The sequence below is a fragment of the Theobroma cacao genome, chromosome 4 (genome assembly GCF_053813885.1).
Source record: "Theobroma cacao isolate CCN51 chromosome 4, ASM5381388v1, whole genome shotgun sequence".
Taxonomy (NCBI): domain Eukaryota; kingdom Viridiplantae; phylum Streptophyta; class Magnoliopsida; order Malvales; family Malvaceae; genus Theobroma; species Theobroma cacao.
The window spans coordinates 37,763,440-37,782,004 of record NC_142642.1 but is presented as its reverse complement, the minus strand read 5'-3'; the positions used below and the strand labels follow the sequence as shown (position 1 = coordinate 37,782,004).

General features: G+C 34.3%; 3 protein-coding genes across 3 annotated transcripts; 1 reads left to right on the top strand and 2 right to left on the bottom strand.

Moving 5' to 3' along the window:
• Positions 1-6,501: 6,501 nt before the first annotated feature.
• On the bottom strand, positions 6,502-9,765 carry LOC18603124 (protein ACCELERATED CELL DEATH 6-like). Its single transcript, XM_088805796.1, has 4 exons — positions 9,030-9,765; positions 8,367-8,522; positions 7,197-7,555; positions 6,502-7,035 (listed from the first exon to the last, which is right to left on the bottom strand). The coding sequence occupies exons 1-4, from the start codon at positions 9,763-9,765 to the stop codon at positions 6,502-6,504; spliced, it is 1,785 nt and encodes a 594-aa protein (XP_088661922.1).
• Positions 9,766-11,374: 1,609 nt separating this feature from the next.
• MPI7 (CAMV movement protein interacting protein 7) lies at positions 11,375-12,167 on the top strand. The gene has a single exon (XM_007034904.3). It carries the CDS (start codon positions 11,490-11,492, stop codon positions 12,039-12,041), a length of 552 nt encoding a protein of 183 aa, XP_007034966.3. The 5' UTR covers positions 11,375-11,489; the 3' UTR covers positions 12,042-12,167.
• A 1,295-nt stretch (positions 12,168-13,462) lies between these two features.
• On the bottom strand, positions 13,463-18,124 carry LOC18603122 (E3 ubiquitin protein ligase DRIP2-like). Its single transcript, XM_018119282.2, has 7 exons — positions 17,991-18,124; positions 16,821-16,920; positions 15,974-16,295; positions 15,388-15,815; positions 15,260-15,310; positions 13,935-14,007; positions 13,463-13,800 (listed from the first exon to the last, which is right to left on the bottom strand). The coding sequence occupies exons 1-7, from the start codon at positions 18,115-18,117 to the stop codon at positions 13,627-13,629; spliced, it is 1,275 nt and encodes a 424-aa protein (XP_017974771.2). The 5' UTR covers positions 18,118-18,124; the 3' UTR covers positions 13,463-13,626.
• Between the last annotated feature and the right edge of the window lie 441 nt (positions 18,125-18,565).

Here is an 18,565-nt window from a genome sequence, read left to right as displayed (position 1 = left end):
TACAGGTTAAAAGTAGACTACGATTAGCAACAGTGCTTGTAACAAGGAACTATAACCAATATTAGGAATACGCGCACATCAAGGAATCAAGCACAAGCTAAACTACGATCAATGTCATCTACAAGCTCTCAAGAGAACAAGTATATTTGGAAAGATGAAATCCTCTAATCCAACCATGACAGAACTATATGGCTCTTCCTCAGACCGCCTCGCCCATAGGTTCCTCTCAACACATTAAACAGCATACATGCATTTCAACAAGTAAATCTCCTCACGCCCTCATCACCTTTGAAATATAATATATATTAAATAAGGATAAAATATATCCAAGTCATTGAGCTTTTGTCATACAATTCAACTTTAGATCTAATTTCAAAATAAATATTTCATCTCAAAAGATCAACGATATTAAACATTTACTAATTTACCTATAATCCTAAGCAGCAAAACCCTTTTTTTAGTCCAATTACACGATTTGCCCCTATCTTCATCTTCCACGACCCAAATAGTTAAATTTAAGTCCAATTCCAAATCGCTTAGTAATCAACTGTACTATTAAAAAAAAGGGGTGCAGCTTCATTGTATGCCCTGACCTACTCTTAGGTACGTTTTACAATTGACACTCAGTTTCCCTAAATGAAAAGCCAGGTGTCTTAGATGGTATCTAATAGAGAAGCATCACAAACCTACAGGCAGTAAGGCCGTCAAGCAATCGAGAAGTTAAAACGTCCATGGCATAAACATTGCCACCACGTTTTGCATTATACCGGCTCTTCTCATGAAATTCCAGTAATGTGTCTTTTCTTTCATCGGCATAAATCACTACATCTCCACCATGACCACTCATTGGAAAGATAAGTGAACCATCAAAACCCCTTTTATATGAGGGTTTCTTCTTTGTCTTCTCTTTATTCTCATGTTTTCCTTGTGAGTGACTTCGCAGCTTTTTGTTGGTCAGGCATGCTATAAGGATTGCATCGTGGCCGCCATCACCAGAACGGAGGGTGATGCTTACTTGATCAAAATACTTGTGAGGTTCTTTAAGTAATGTAGTGGGGTTCGTAGCAGGAGTCTTTTTGGGTTTTGTGAGTCTGGACTTAATTGACAGTATCTCAAGTTTCCAGGGTTGGTTAAGTCCCAATTATGTATGCAAACAGAAAGGCGAACATAAGTGATTACAAAAGTAAAAAAAAAAAATGGCAAATGGTTTTTAAGCACAATTAATGTTTAATTACAATTTTTTGTAATTACTAATTGAGGTCAAATTTTGAGGAGGAGGTGAGAAGAAAATAACGAAGTAGCTTCATTCTCGGCTTCGACGCTGAAGTTTTATAAAAAAAAGAAGCGGAGAAGTGAAATTGGAAAGACGTTACCTTGGGCTTGTGGTTATAGGGAGAAGAGGACCGAAGAAGAGTTTGTCGTCAGGAAGGCGTGGGGTGAGATAGGAGGAGGAGGAGGAGGACGATGGTAGCCGTAGTGAAACCTGAGACAATATTATCCAACCAGAGTGGACGACGTGGATTTTTGGGCGAAATTGGCAGCGGAGTTGCAAACGAATTTATTATAAAAAGAGTTTAATTCAAAGTCGTAAAGTTCAATGTGCTAATTATAGAGTAATAATTAATTTTGTGCACTCGAGTATGTGAAAATTATCTTGAAATTTTAAAGTCACCTCACTATAATCGTAAATTTTGAATATAATAAATAACTATTTATTAAAATTAAAATGAATCACTATAATATGAAAATAAGAAAAAATAATTATATATTACCCTTTGAACTAACAAAAATAAATAATATTAATTAAAATCATACATTCATGACCTATCTTTGTAAATTTTATATTTAATTGATTGTTCTTATTTTTGAATTAAATAATATTTCATATATAAGAAAGACAGAATCTAAAGTGCTGGTCATAGACGGAGCTCATTAAACCTTTTTTCTTTTAAAGTTTAACCCAAGCCCGAGGCTTCCTTTTCGAAGTTGAGCCTAACCATGTATTGCTCATTTACATATTGTTTAATTATCAGAATATAATAATATTTTAAATAAATATTTTAAAATTAAAATGAAAGAAAACATACATTATTTATTAATAAAATAATTTAAGGAGACCGGATCGAGTTAGGCTTTAGCTTAAAAACTATATCCAAAGTTCAGACCAAAATTGAGGTAAAATTGTGAGCTTGGATGAAAAACCCAACCCCTAAACCTATCTTAATTTTACTCCCAAATATTGAGGGTTTCCTACTTTTTTTTTTTTTTTTAAAGAACGTCAACTTTGCTCTCTAGCTTAAAAGAAATTGCTCAATCACTAACTGCAATCCATTGCTCATGATTAGACTTCCTCAATGTAACTGTCGTCGACCTACCACTTCGTTATTCGATGCCATTACTCGAATTGTCCAAAATCTAACCCATTTAACCTCAATGTATCTTTAAATGTTAATGCAGAAACCTCTTCCCACTTTCTGACTTCAAACTTTTGGGGTTTTTTACTTTTCTTTTTTTTTTTCTACTTCACCCAAAAAAGTGTCAACTTTCATCTATAGCTTAAAAGAAACCGACCAATCCCTCACCGCAATCTGCCACCCCCCCCCCCCCCCCCCCCCGGCGAGAATTCCTCGACATCACCGCCATCGACCTCCCATCCCCCTTCTCCGACGTCACTACACGAATCGCCTAAAACTTTACCCATTTGCGTGTTATTTTAAGATAATAAGATTATTTGTAATTAATAAAAATAATGATTGAGTGTGAAATTTTTTTTTTTGAAAATCTGATTTTTATCAGTGACAAAAGAACGATTTTTGTTTTTCATATTTATCGTGTTCGGCCCATTAAACTCTACATTAACATATATACTGACTATATATAAGCTATTATATTTTTGTTTAAGAAGAAGGTATTAAGTTACCTTGTTTAAAGAAAAAAAAAATAGATATTATGCATAAATTTGACAGTTTCATGCACTTTACACATTATACAATGATTCAATTACTTGCCTTATACATATCTATTTAATTGATTGATGATCATTTTAATTATAAATGTTCTTATTTATATATTGATTGATGATCATTTAATTCTTAAAGTATATTATTGGATTTGGATGCTACATATATAATAAGGGAATAATAATTGTTTTGATGGAAATGCCTTGATTTTCTTTTTCGTTTTATAAAGATGAAATGCCTAAGTTTCATTCATTAATCATAATGAAGTTTTATTCACAACTAATATATTATATCTATAACTATTCAAGTTTAAACTAATCATTGCTACTTCCTCTTTAAAACCCAATATCCGAAATTTAGGTATCTATTTATCTTTTTTCTGAAAAGACTGTATTTTTATTATGCATTATCAATTATTTTGGTGTTGAATTTTAATTGCATAATTTTTGGGGGGTTTTGAGTATCACTTGAAAGCAATTGGAGTTGAATTAATTATGTGGGTTTTGAGTGTTGATTGTTTTTGCCTGGAGATATCCAATTTGCAACGGTTTGTTTCCATGACCCTTAATTACTAAACAAGGCTTTCCCTTGTAATGTCGTTGCTTCTGGAAATCCTGTGAAGATGGTTGTTGTCGTCACGGCTTAGGGGATGCTGATACAATTTAGTTTGATTCTTGGAAGTTTCAGAATCAGCTGTCTTAAGAACTGACTTGCACCGGTTTTATCTCTTCCTAGAGAAAAGATGAAAACCAGAGATCTGATTCATTCTGCTGAGATGAACTGTTTTTAGCCATTTGTGAAGAGTTGAAAACTCGAAATGAGTAATTCTATGGAATCTCATATATGCAGGGAATTTATACATTGGCCCTTTCTACATATTTCCACCATTGTCATTACCAAATAGCTGGATGTCTCTCAGTTGGCCTTGGGTTGCATTATTTTTTACCTAAATATTTAATCCCTTAATTATTCAAAGTTTAGACCTTTATTTGAATGACTTGATTTAGTGGCATGTGCTTTGGCTGATTGATATTCCTTTCAATCATTTGGAAGATGCATTTGTTAAACAGGCTCATTGGTCTATGATGATGTCCTTTTGTTTGTCCTGTTTATCTTGACCTTTTTTAAGTAGAGATAAAGATGTTTATGAAAGTGGAATGAATCATCAAGTGATCATCCAGTTCTTGCTAGAATCTTGGGTACAAATGGGCTGGTTTTGTGGAGGTATTGAAGCATCCCTACTGGTGCACTAGTTCAGAGAGAAATCCAGCAATGGTGATGGCTACTTTCTTGTAATGTAATGTAATTTATTCATTTTTTACCATTTCTTTCTCTTTATTAAACTGTCTCTCTCCTTTTCTCACTAAATTAAAATAAATTTAAAATTAAAAAAATAGATAAAATTAAAATAAATTTAAAATAAAAAGGTTCAAATGTAAAAAGTTAATATTTTAAAATTTTTCTACCATGGATAAGTGCGTGTGCGGGTTATTCCTACCAAAGGCCTGTGGGACTTCTTACTTTAAGAAATTGTGACATTTGAATATTATTATTATATGACGTGGGTGAAGATGAACAAGATTATTCAACAAATATGTTGTAATTTCCTTAAATATGTTAAAGGAAACCAAAATCATGTAAAGGGGGCCTGCACCATCGTCATTGAAAAGTGACATAATGTTTAAAATTTTTTTAAATTATATTAAAAAATTTAAATAAATTGTTATTTTTTATTTTTAATCAAGTTTTATATTTTTATTTTAAATTAAATAAAAATGCATGATTAATTGTTAATTAGTTATCATTAGTTAAAATAATAATGGTAATTTTTATAATACTAAAGACTTAAATAAATCTCTAAACTATGTTAAAAAAGTTAATTAAACATTTATTTTTTTATTACGTTCAATTAAATTCTTATAATTTTATTTTAAGTCAAATAAGTTATTCTCATTTTAGTCAACAGTATAGTTGGTACTTTTATACCACATCATCTACTACGTGGTAAGTTGACATGTCATTTTGATGTTGTTACTATCACGTGCCAAGCAACATGGCATTAAATGTTGTTGATTAGGAATTATGTGACATCGAAGTGGAGGTGAGGCTATCACGTGACCACATCATAATACCATGTCATCATCTATTATCATGTGGAGGATGATGTCAACTTGTCACATTAGCGACATCTGATATAAAAATAATAAGTGTTCTTTTAATTAATAATAGTTGGTCAATCATTAATTATAAAAATTTATTTAATTTAAAATAAAAATATAAAAATTTGATTGAACACAATTAAAGAATAAAATTTTATTTTTAAAATAGTTTAAAAGCTTTTTTAGATATTATACATGTTTTAAATCACACATAATAATGTTATTTATAATCGGGAAAGAAATTCTTATCAAGTTCAAAATTTTGTATTATTATGGTTTTACAATTATTAATTTCAATCACAAATTGTTTAAATCTATATAGAATGTGCATGAAATCTAAATAGATCTCACGTATATAAATGATTAAAATTGCATATAGTTAGTGTACAATTAATTTAAAATAATAAGAGAGTTACATACAATTTGCTGTTTGTTTTATTATAAATAGATAATTTAAGATAAAATATTATATGTAATTAATAAAACTAATGATTGAGAGTAAAAGAAATTTTAGAAAATTTGATTTTTATTAGTGACAAAAGAATGGTTTTCTATTTTTCACATATTTATCAGGTTCCGCCAATTAAACTCTACATTAACATATATACCGGCTATTATACGTATCAAAAGAAATAAATACAAACTATTATATTTCTGTTTAAGAAGAAAATATTAAGTTACCTTGTTTAAAGAAAAAAAAAGTTTAAATATTATGCATAAATGTGACAATTTCATGCACTTTAAACATTATACAGTATAATGATCATTAATTACTTACCTTATACGTATCTATTTAATTGACTGATGATCATTTTAATTATAAATAAATGTTCCAATATATTGATTGATAATCATTTAATTCTTAAAGTATTATTGAATTTAGATGCTACATTTATAATAAAGGAATAATAATTGTTTTGATGGAAATGCCTTGATTTTCTTTTTCGTTTGATTAAGATGAAATCCCTAATGATTGCTACTTCCTCCTTAGGAGAGTTGAGGTTAAGGATCTAATATTCGAATCCCCGTCTTCCCTTTTAATCTTCTCATATATAATGCACACGAAATAAAAAAAATATATACATAATAAATGTAAAAAAAGAAAGCAGGGTCCATAATTTTACTCTAATATCTTCAAAGTAAGCTATTGTATTCAGTAATATGTAAGTTTTTAACAAAACTAGCTACGTTCAAGATAAGCTATTTTTGCTCAAACAATAAATTTCATTAATTAGTAAAGCTAAACAGCTGCTACATCCAAATTTGAGAGGGAGTACATATCAAAAAGGAACGCAAATTCTCTTTGACATGTAACCTTTGTTATGTTATACATAACGGTTGGCTACTGATTTAAATATATTCAAGCCAATAAAACAACTGGTCTAATAGCTAAGAAGCGACACGCAATACCTCAACCACAAATAAAAGTAATAGAAGCCCGGGGTAATGGTGCAAGCGCTAATAGCAGGTGTCAACGAAGATTTTAACACTGCATATAAGCTTGCGACGAAAGCTATCACGAGCGCTACTTCACTAAGTATGCTGAACAACGACATGAGGCTAAATGGAAAAGCTCCGGATAGTCTTCTTTTTGCAACTGCAATGGGTAGCGCGGACAGATAGTTAAGGTTGATAGCTAACAAAGAGAAAACCATGGCTATGGCATCTGCTATAACAAATACTTTGAAAGCAGTGTTATGACTTAGGATTGCTGTGCCTTGATCACTATAGTAACCACCGGGTAAGGTAATTGCTGCGGCGAACGTTACGGTGGCGATAAGGCCTGCAACGAATGAACGAGCCTCTCTTGCTTTATCAAAGCGTTCCAGGTCTATCGAATTATGGAGTAGGGGACAAACTGCTACACCAGCCACTTCTCCTCTACTGACTTCATTTAATAATTGTGAGATTTGTTCCTACAACCACATTCCTTATCCTTTTGAGGAATCATTAACAGAGTTGAAAACATTGTTGAAATTATTTGTACTTGAAATTTGAAACATAAGGGTTTTTTTAAAATAAAAAATGAAAGAAACATATCATGGCCCTGAACGTGGGAAATGTTATTTGTATTTACCTTTTTCTTGGAATCAAGGTTCTCCTTTGAAACCGTTACCACATCATCTTTAAACGTGTGACCAATCCAATAACTTAAATCGCGGGAAGCAGCCAACACCTGGAGAGGTGTGTTTCCATGGATATCTTCCTCGTCCAGAAATCTTCTACAACTGTATAATTTGTTAGCTGGAAGGAACATTTTACATAGATCTATGATAAATAAAGAAACGGCAGCGAAGTGACAAAAGTTCCAGCCTTTTTTGTCCACAATTTCGCAACAACCCGGACAATGGTTGATAATCTCTCTCATTGTCCGATAACTGCCTTGCCTAGCTGCCATAAGAAGAGGTGTCATCTTCTCTTTATCAATTATGTAGGCTGCAGACAGGGGCGGAGCCTCCTTATGCGATGTGGGGGCCAAACTTTTAAATTTTTTTTCATAACATATAAAATTTTTTAAATTTTTTATATATTCTATTACTAGCTCTCTCAAAATAATATTTTATTTAATAATTAATATAAATAAAAATAATAAAATGATTTCACTTATCTCACCCAACTTTAATTTCTTTCAATTTATATTATTATTTTTATTTATATTTGTTTATTTTTTTCATTTTTATTTTATTTGTTCCTATGTTATAAGTTTCTATAAATATTCTTTTCCAAATTTCCACAAACCATTAACTATATTCTTTTTCTTTTTTTTTTGTTATGTAATATGTAGTATCTACCTTTTACTTGTCATGTTCTTCTTTTTTATATTACATCAATTTTATTTTTTATGATTTTAATCTTTAAAAATTAATAAATTATTATATAGTTCTCAAATAGAAATTGTAATATTACATTGTTATTTAAAATTTCATTAACGTATTATTTTTTTTATTAATTCTGATTATGTAAGAAGAAATTAACTTGAATATATTTTTTTTATATGCTTTACATTTTATGTTTAGTTAAAATGAAATTCTTTTGAATATATAGTATTTAAATAATTCCGATTATATAAAAAAATTATTAATCTTATTATCGTTTTTAACTATTTATATTTTACAAATTATAATTTTATATTTAGTTTTATATTTCTATTATCAATATTTTTATTGTTGATTGAATTTAACATATTAGTTTTTTAAAACCTTTAACTCTTATTTAATTGTGTTTGGCTCTCTCAATAAAATTTGACTAGCTCTGCCCCTGGCTGTAGATTCATCACATTCCAGCGATAGCTTCACAATTCGGTCGTAACCGAAATGTGCAGCATAGTGAAGCGGAGTCTGTCCATTTTCATCTGCTGCTTTTCTCAAATTCTTTCTCTTCTTTAAGATCTCTCCTGTACTCTCTAAATGAAAAATTTTAAATAATAATAATAATAAGTCACTTGCCATAAAACCTATATCTTATTGACTTATTATTAATGTTTGATTTTCTTTAAAGCAAAAAACAAATTACTTTCCATAAACTTACTTATATCAAAGGACATAACTGCTGCATGCAAAGCTGTTCTACCACAGGGGCCGTCATGATTAGAGGATTCGCATCTATCTAATATCATTCTCACCAAGCGATCATATCCTCTCCTAGCTGCAATGTAAAGTGGAGTCTCTCCGCTTTTATTAACGGAATATGAGAAATCAGGGTCTTCTTGAATCAATGCATGCACCACCTCAACATGGCCATATCGAACTGCTTTATGCAGAGCTGTATTTTTCTCGTTATCTGTCATTCTCAACATCTGCTTCGCTGGTTCTATCCCATTCTCTAGGCCTCTGTGTTCAGCTTTTGCGCGCTTGATAAGAAGCTCCACTATGTTAGCATGGCTTTTGTGTTCAGCTTTCCATAAACTTACTTATATTATGGTCCATAACTGCTGCATGCAAAGCTGTTCTACCACAAGGGCCATCATGATTAGCGAATTCGCATTTATCGAATATCAGTGTCACCAAGCGATTATATCCTCTCCTAGCTGCAATGTAAAGTGGAGTCTCTCCGCTTTTATTAACGGAATATGAGAAATCAGGGTCTTCTTGAATCAATGCATGCACCACCTCAACATGGCCATATCGAACTGCTTTATGCAGAGCTGTATTTTTCTCGTTATCTGTCATTCTCAACATCTGCTTCGCTGGTTCTATCCCATTCTCTAGGCCTCTGTGTTCAGCTTTTGCGTGCTTGATGAGAAGCTCCACTATGTTAACTTTCCCAAACCTCGCTGCAATGTGTAAAGGAATTTCTCCTTTGGCATTGGGTTTCAGTAGTAATGATGGGCTCCTGTTAAGAATTTGTTCAACAAAGTTGGTGGATCTTAAACTTTTGGCTGGGAATCTAAAATAGCAACATAGAAATGGAAATAAGTCAATGATCAATCCAGTCCCGTCATCTGGGGATGCCAAATGAACATGGAGCACTGTGTTTTGGTTTGGGGTCATTAGGCAATGAAGAGAGCCCTGGTAAGCATCGAATGCTTCCAAATTGCCATTAAATGCAGCCTTGTATAATTCACTTTTCAAACGGGTGGTGATCTCTACTTGCACAGCTTGTTCGTCTATAGCAAGTTCAGAGGAAATGGAGCTTGAGGGATCCATGTGGGGCAAGGTCAGCACACTGACTCTCTGGAACTCCTCTTTGCTGAGTTATCTGCAGGCTGATCAAGACATAAAAGACAAATTTATGAAAGTCCAAAATAAAAAACAATAAACAAATGATTTTAGTCACCAGCATTTGACTCATATTAAATACAATATATCACTTACTCAACAAATTAAATTCGAAACCTTCCTTCTTTTAAATTAAAAAAATAATTTTAAAATGCAGTCAATTTTCTGCATGTTAAAACTTATCATTTTCACGAAATTTATATAAGAGAAATAAAGCTTAAAGGGAACTTAATTAATTTGTAGTACGTTACTTTATCTTTATGCTTTGTGTAGTTTATACTTTGCTTGTTCTATGCAATTCTTCACTCTTACATATGTCTAACTACAGGATAAAATTAGTTAATGAATTATATATGCTGTCCTTCACACAGTCATTGAAGTTTCGAACTTTCAGAAAAGTATATACACCCTTGGTATGTCCTCTTTACAAAGTTTTAGTTTCTATTCATAACAAAATTAAATTTCAAAATTTTAATTATTTATTAATTAAAAATTAATATGTCAAAATCATGTATCCATTGCTTTATCATAAAAAAACTTGTCAAATCAACATGTTAGCCATGCGGCAGATACGTGTAAACTTTATTCTTTTCTAGTTTTTTCTTTATTTATTATATTTTTTTACAGTTATTTCTTTTCTTCCAACTCTCTCTCTCTCTCCATGATATTTTCCGTAAGCTTCCAACTACCTCCACCACAAGCTAACAAGAATTACAGTCCATTGCTTTTCTTTTCTCTGAATGAGATCCATTCGGCTTAATAAAAAAAAAAAAAAAACTCAAGTTACTAAGATATTTGCACCATAAGATAGGTTAAAATTTACTGAAAATTAGAAGATTAACCAATTTAAAATTTTCATCCTTAACTTTCGTCCTAAAATATGTCCTTTTAATATTATTGTGTCATGTCTAAATATATATATATATATATATATATATATATATATATATTATTGATTTAGATGATAAAAAGTGCTGCCGTTAGGATAATAAAAAATTAAAAAAAAAAACCTTACTACACTTTTGCTATTGCAACTTTAGACACCCCTCTGGCGATAAAAAGGAACAGTCTCTTGCTTCAAACCCAAAACAAAATAGAGCTAATGTTGTGAGCTTGGATGTAAACCTATCTTAATTTTACTCCCAAATTTTGAAGGTTTTCTATTTTACTAAAGAAAAAAAAATCAACTTAGACCTCTATTTGAAAAGAAATTGCCGATCATTAATTGGTATGATGAGACTTCCTCGATGTGACCGTCGTCGACCTACCACCTTCATTCCCCGATGCCATTACTCGAATTGGCCAAAACGTAACCAACTTCTGCTTTGATTATGCCATTTCCCACCCCTTAATCCTCTTCCCAACCTTAAATCTGGGAATCATGTTGAGCTCGGGCTTTTTAAAAGACGAGAGGTCTATGAATCTATTGGACTCTTTGGCCTCCTATCTGTGCCCAATTCACAAATTATATTGGGCCAGAAATTCCAAAGAAATGTTGGTTGGGCTTTGATATATAACGAGCTGATTTTGACCACCTGCTCCACAAAAGAAACACCTTTGAACGTTGATGCAGAAACCTCTTCCCCCTTTCTGACTTCAAATTTTAGGGATTTTTGTGCTTTTATTTTTTTAAATCTACTCCACCCAAAAGAATGTCAACTTTAATCTCTAGCTTAAAAGAAACCGCCCAATCCCTCACCGCTATCCGCCGCCCATGGCGAGAATTCCTCGACATCACCGCCGTTGACCTCCCATCCTCCTTCTCCGACGTCACCACACGAATCGCCCAAAACCTGACCCATTTCCGCCTTAATTACACCGTAATCCTGCTGTTAATCCTCTTCTTATCACTGATTTACCACCCTCTCTCTCTCCTCACTTTCCTCGTCATCCTCCTCGCTTGGTTCTTCCTCTACTTCGCCCGTGATCGCGAGGAGCCCGTCGTGATCTTCGGCTTCACAATAGACGAACGTCTCGTCATCGCTGCGCTCTTTGGCTTGACGGTGGCGGGACTCGTTTTGACCGGTGTTTGGCTAAATGTCTTGGGGGCGGTTGCTATCGGGGCTAGTATGGTAATTTTGCACGCGGCTTTGCGGAGTACGGACGACTTGGTGATGGATGATTTGGAGTCGCCGTATGGACACGTGCTTGCTGGTGGGGATGAGGAGCTTGATAGCCCCAGAGGGGATTACAGTGGTATTTGATTCTTGGATTTTACACTTTTCTTAAAGTTGAATTTACCGATTTGAACATTGTACATTTGCAAAAATTGTTTGATGTAGTCTAATTATTGGCAATGAAAATTCAGTTGAAATTGTTGTGTTCTTTTACTTCTACGAATTCTTACATGTTTTTCATATTATTAATCCGTTATGTTCTAGAATTAGTTCTAATGGTAGTAAGGGTAATAGGAAGAGTGCTATTAAGCTTGCTAAGAGTTGAGAATTGAGTACAAGCTACGACAAACTGAGTACATCTTGTTTCTCTGTAAAGGGGCTTAAACTAGTATGAGATTGTAGCATTTGTGAAGTTGTGAAAGATGAAACTGTCAAGCATCTGTTTTGTCATGTCGAATTTTGATTTCTTCAAGTCTGGCAAGCTTGGTTTATGTGGATGTTTTATAAACATAGAGTTAAACTACTTGGAATGAAGAGGTAGGTTGGTTGTTGCGGCATCTTTCTGAAGATAGTGTCTGTTGATATGAATAGTATACTGGTTTTGGCTGTTATAGTTAGAAGCTTTCAACATGTGCAAATGAAGCTTGGTGCAAACTTAGGAGATGCCCCTAGGAATAGTCTAGTTTGCTGTAAACATTTTACATGATCATTTGTAGATGGAAAGCTCCTTATGGCAGTTTCTCTACTCTATTATAGTATGGATTGCTAAAGGAGAGTCTTGAGGGTTAGTCAGAAATAATGCAGGACTGGCTTGGAAAGCTTTTGCTGGAATCCCCATGCATGCAGCAGCTCTTGGTGAGAGCCCTGCATCGTGGGCTTGAGGTTACAAGGATTGAAGCTTCAGGTGCTTCAGCTTGTCCTCAGAAAATATGATTAGAAGCTTAGTGTAGCAAAAGCTTTCAAGGGCATTGCCCATTAAGGACTGCCCCAGTAAGTGACGACCCTTCATATAAAACAGTCATGGGACAAAACAAAACCTATCAGCTGAGGGAAATAGCAGGAACTGGTTCTGTATTATTGCTGGATAATTTATATGCATACGCAAGGTGTAACTGGCCTACATACTATAATATAAGGTATACCTCCCAACTGTCCCAACTACCATAAAATTTTCCCTTGGAAAACGTTTCACTTTTCTCTCCTTTAGCAAGTTCAATGGTGGATAAGGTCAAAGTTGGAGTAGACTGACTTTGGCAGTTTAACTTAATCACTCTCCCTCTCTCTCGTCTGTGGCTTTTATGTGACAGAAATTCTGTGTCTATAATTTCTTTTCAAGTTTGAAAAGAGCTAAACAAGAAGTTAGAAATGAAAAGACAAAGAGGTATTGAAAAGTACAATGTTTTTCGTTTATTTATAAATGTCTTTCTTGGTTCAAACTAGAATTTCTTCGCTTAAAATCTCATTCCATTACAAGGAAGTCGAGAAGAACAAGAAAATTTTAAGCTGGACAAGAACTCGAGCCAAAGACTTAAGCCGAATGGCATGCCTGGTAGTTTTATGACTGTAAAGATAGAGACAAAATAAATATTTAACTCATTTTTCCCCAGAGCAAGTCTTGCTTTGCTCTGCGGCCTGGTCTAAGAAGCCATTGAAAGCATCGCTGGATTATGCTTTAAGGGGGCTGAGCTTTTCGACTGTATGACAGCACCATCACAAAATCTTTGGCTGAGCTGCCGACGAATGTTTGTATTCTTTCTGATGCTGGAGTTGTCTGCACCCACCAGTCTACTAGGTTGTGCAGCTGCAGTGTAGAAAGCACTGGACGTCCCCGCAAAGAGATCTCCACCTAAAGAATTCCAGGTAGCAACTAAGATCAAAATTACAAGTTCTCATACTTCATGGTTATTAACACATATGAAGGAAAAGTACAGGTAAAATTAAAACAAAAAAGTGAAAACTGGGTAGGGTTACTAAATTTACCTCAGTCTCACTGGAAAGGCCTAGTTTTCTTACGAGATACTTCTTGATTGATGAAACGGGTAAATTCCCATCCCTACAAGTGTTACGAAGAATCCATATGAAACATCTCTACTAACAATTGCTCGATGATGATGTCAGTTAAGGTTTCCACACTGGGAGTGGATTAAGAAACAAGATAACAAGGTCCACTGGGCAATCGCTTTAAAAATGCATAATATCGTACATTTGTGAAACAGAATAGCAGAAGTTCCTATGAGATGAAATGCAAGATCAGTCATGCTTGATGAGGTAGTGTTTAATGATGCCAATCCATGTTATGTGTATGTGTTAAGTTTACCAGTTATGCCATTGCCAGTAATAACCGATAATTATGGTTGAAGAGCAAAAGACACTGGACATAAGAATATCTGATTAATAGCTTAGATTCAAAGATACAATCAGAAACTTAAAACTGATAATGACCAAATGGCAAAAAAGAATTAGTGACCCCATTTGAAACTTCTGCCTATTTATGTCTATAATCAAAGTGACCATATTGAGTCATTAAACTCTTTTAAGCTTTCTGTGCTCATGAGACTTAATTGCTGATTGAATGCTAGCTGGGTGAACCTATCACCTTGTGAGCACGTGATGACAGGCACCGGAATTTTGAAAATGAAGGTTTCTTTCCTAATGTTCTATCCAATCCCTCAGTTTAAAACTGTAAAAGAACCAAAGCCGACAACTTCCGCATATTAACCAAGGCTTCCTCATTGAACCAGAAGGAAGTTTTGGCGTACATGAAAGTAGAGGAGATACATTCATTCAACTAACAGTTATCCTCAACTCATGTGTTTCCTTTACTACTCTGAAATGCCACTCTATGTATTTCCTGATTGCATATTTTGGTCTCAAATCTTAAATTATAAGGTGAAGAACTCCCTTTGGCACCTACGTGTACACAATATCAAGAAACAAAACCTATACACATACACTGGTACATACAAATTCTCTACCAATCTGGAAATAGCATTCTGATATTCAGTGGATACATAGATACAGAATCATATAACAGGAAGCATTGGCTATCCGAGAAAATCATATAGTAACACATAGACCAACTGAGTAAGAAATCTTTAATGTCAACCAAAGAATCTCAACCATATTCAAGTTTAACCAACCACCTTTATTTAGAAATGGAATATATCAAGCATGGAATGCTACCAAACTGAAGAGTGTGGTGCAGCAAAAACACTTAGTCAATCATAAGATTTCCTTTTTCAGGGCAACAATATTGACATGCAAATGCGCTCAAGCACGCAGTAGGTAAAGCTAAAGAAACTCACTTAACCCTTAAGTAGCACGAAGATATCTGAGGCAGAGGTGCATCTCCTTCCCTGAAAACAAAGTGTAAGAATTGAAAACTCAACGTTGAAGTAGAAGAATAAAATTTTTTTTGAAGTTATAATCTTACTGGCTCTTAGAAGCAACTAAGGAGAACCATATTGGACTGAATCTCCCATCATATTTATTGCTAGAATCAACCACAGCTTGTGCTGGAATATTCAACCTCTCAGATACAGCTTCTCTCTTTTGTTGGGTGCCTCGAGACCTTCTTGGTCTAGCTGAAGTTGAAGGTTCTGGTGCTGAGTCATTTTGTTTACTGGGAATATTCGATCCTGTACCACATTCCTTGACAGTGAGCAGATTTACTTCATTGTCAGGGGCATGGGGTGCTGGTTTGGCAATGCTTCCTTGTGAGTTGACCTTGTTAGGCTTTGTTTTATTCGCTGCTTCCACTAGGTGATTTAAGGGTTTCCACAAATCAGCTTTTTCTTCTAATGCTTCAGCAGTGCTTCTATCAGGCGCATGTTGCTTGGATGACTCCCCAACAGTAAAATTCTGCTAGATAGTAGTTAACTGTTAAATTTTAAAATTGAAAGCGCTCCTTTTCAGAGGAAAAAAATGCAGAAAGAAAGGCATATTATTAATTTATTTGAAAAAAATAAAAATGTAAGCAGGCAATAAACATAAACCAACTGAAGCATGCTGTTATTTACCTGCCTACTATTTTGGGCAATCTTGCTGTAGGTCTCAGGTGAGCTTAGATTTTGAGGGAGACCTTCCAGCTTTGAAACATGTTCCTCATTGAGCAAAGAAGGTTCTCGGCTTGCAATAGTCTTTCTTGCAGTAAGCTTTGATCTTCTTCCTGTCAAACAAGGCTTTGCTGATACTCTAGGTGTGCTGACCACCAGCGAAGACAGAGATCTCTCCTTTCTTCTAGCTGGCAATGGGACTAGGGCCATATTTTCAGATTCCTTGGATTTCTGTCGTTTGGGAGGAAAGATTTTGATCCTTATATCTTGCCAATTGTTATCTGCCCTGCAGATATGTGAAGCACCAAAAATGTCATATTCTCAAACTTGGTTTCCATGTTTAATTTGCCTTTAAATTGGTAAAATGAACTTCTGAGGAATGACTATCATTGTGCTAATAGTATGATTGAAAATTGAACTCAGAAAATAATGTTGTATGCATACACAACTCTGATAGGAGAAAGAAGTCTCCCCTGCCAGGGGATTGATAAGCTGCAGGGGAGGCTGCTTCATTGTTATCAGTATTTCAATAATACCAGAAACTAATCATATAAAATTCATCAAAGTTGACTACTATGGTTTCATTACAAAAGCATAGAACAAGAAAATTAGTAGCGTCTAGTAGCCTAAAAATGTAGCTATATCACTAAAAGCAATCCATCGAGACTGAATTGCCTGGATGAATTCAGGAAGTGACTAAAATTCTTGTTTTCATTTAAATTTTTTCATTCTTTAATTTCTCTTTTATATGCACCATGCAATAGCGGAATATGACATTCATAATTCATGTCACAATAGGTTGCTCAAATACCTGAGTTTCTCTAATGGAGCACAACCTAGATCAATGTTGCAAACTGGACAGCTGTCTAGCTCCTCTTCTGTAATCTTCTCATATATGCACTTTCTGCAAACTGTATTTAAAGTTTCAGAAACATGCATCAAACATCATTCATTAATCAATACTCTGCAGTAAGAAACTTGCTACAATCAAAGTGTTCATGAAACTTAAATGTAACACACCATTGGCTACAGCTCATCTCATGTGCATAATATTATTCAAACAGGGCATTGCCAAAGACCACAAGCTTAAGTACACATTGATTAACCTTAATAAAAGGAATGAAACTGTAAAAGGCACTTGTGCCAACATGAAAACACAGATTGTTTAACCTTAATTCTAACATAATATTCATGAAAGTTCCAATGAAATTGACAAATTGAACTCTCTCTATGGGACAATAGTCCTGGGCCTAGCTTCAGAACAGTTACAAGTTCATGGTAATGCAAACAAAGCAGCCAGCTGAAGCTTCTAGTAATCCCCCGTATAGACGTCCCAAATGAAGTTGAAACATACATCCCAGGTCCCAATCCTCGAACAGATTACTATATATTATAATTATACTTAGATGAGTCCAGAGAGCCAAGAATTTACTGTTAAAGTCATCTAACCAATCAGCGGTGCCAGTGAGCTTTTCCAATTTCTCAAACTTAGAATACATAGGCAGAGGCTGAGCCAGGGCATTGCTCTGAGAAACTTCTTTAAGCACTTACGAATCATTAAAACGAATTTACTGTACCTATCCCTCATCGAAAACACTCTCTCATGATAATGGTGAGAAATTAATGGTCCTCCCTAGACTATTCCACAAAACATTCAAAAAAGTTAGCTATTCATTTAACATAGTGTACGTGCTACAAATGCCAAGTTCAAGTTTATAGCTCTATACTAATATCAATGAAATTTGCATATTTTCCCCTGTAACCATCTAGACTCCCATACATTGAATATTAAAACTCAGAACGAATGAGACCTAAATTATAAAAACGTGAATGAGAAATCAAGAGATACCCAGATTACAAAAGAACCAATGTATGCCAAGGACCACAAGACAAGCAACTCCAAACAACAGATAAGGAAAATTGATGTTCAAAACACAATGATTGAATAACATAGGAGGAGATGAATGAGAGACAAACTCACAAGTGTGAAGGCATTCAGATATGGAGGTGGCATCTTTGAAGAGCTTATCGCAAAGGGGACAGGTCATGCATGCCACGAGCTTCTCTCTAGCAACCTTCGAAACCCCCTCGCCTCTTTCCATCATCATCTTTGTTTTCTTCTTCAATCTTCACCGACTGACACTAACGCTTAAAGAAAACGCTCTTAACATTAAAAAAAAAGGCAAAACTAGCTTCCTGCCTTCCTCTTTATACCGGAGCTTATCATTATTCAACTACTCCATGCTGTGCATGTCACGAAAACAAAACGAATCACGAGGTTTTCCCTCATTTTCCACGACAAAAGTAGTACAATGAATGTAGCGAGAAGGGAAGCTTTTCGATGATTCAAAATAGGGTTCTACTGCTTCTGGAGGTGTGTTTGTTTGGTAGGCAAGAAAAAAAGCAAAAACAAAGAGAGAAAACGTTTGGGATTTTTTGGAGTATACGACGTTGGTCTTGTTCGATTTGGACAATGTGCTGTGTTGTTATCGATGATCCGTTCGAGGCTTTCAATAGTTACAAACCAAACATCAACTCCATGATCAACATTCGCTC

What these genes read in the sequence shown, in the direction of transcription:
- LOC18603124 (XM_088805796.1), bottom strand. Translation starts at nt 9,765, where the DNA reads ATGGATCCCTCAAGCTCCATTTCCTCTGAACTTGCTATAGACGAACAA. An exon ending in AGTTATGGACCATAATATAA is followed by an intron (nt 8,523 to 9,029) that starts GTAAGTTTATGG and finishes TTTTTCATTTAG; the next exon opens with AGAGTACAGGAGAGATCTTA. An exon ending in TACAGCCAGGGGCAGAGCTA is followed by an intron (nt 7,556 to 8,366) that starts GTCAAATTTTAT and finishes CCCTGTCTGCAG; the next exon opens with CCTACATAATTGATAAAGAG.
- MPI7 (XM_007034904.3), top strand. Translation starts at nt 11,490, where the DNA reads ATGTCAACTTTAATCTCTAGCTTAAAAGAAACCGCCCAATCCCTCACC.
- LOC18603122 (XM_018119282.2), bottom strand. Translation starts at nt 18,117, where the DNA reads ATGATGATGGAAAGAGGCGAGGGGGTTTCGAAGGTTGCTAGAGAGAAG. An exon ending in ATCTGAATGCCTTCACACTT is followed by an intron (nt 16,921 to 17,990) that starts GTGAGTTTGTCT and finishes CTTTAAATACAG; the next exon opens with TTTGCAGAAAGTGCATATAT. An exon ending in GCTCCATTAGAGAAACTCAG is followed by an intron (nt 16,296 to 16,820) that starts GTATTTGAGCAA and finishes ACATATCTGCAG; the next exon opens with GGCAGATAACAATTGGCAAG.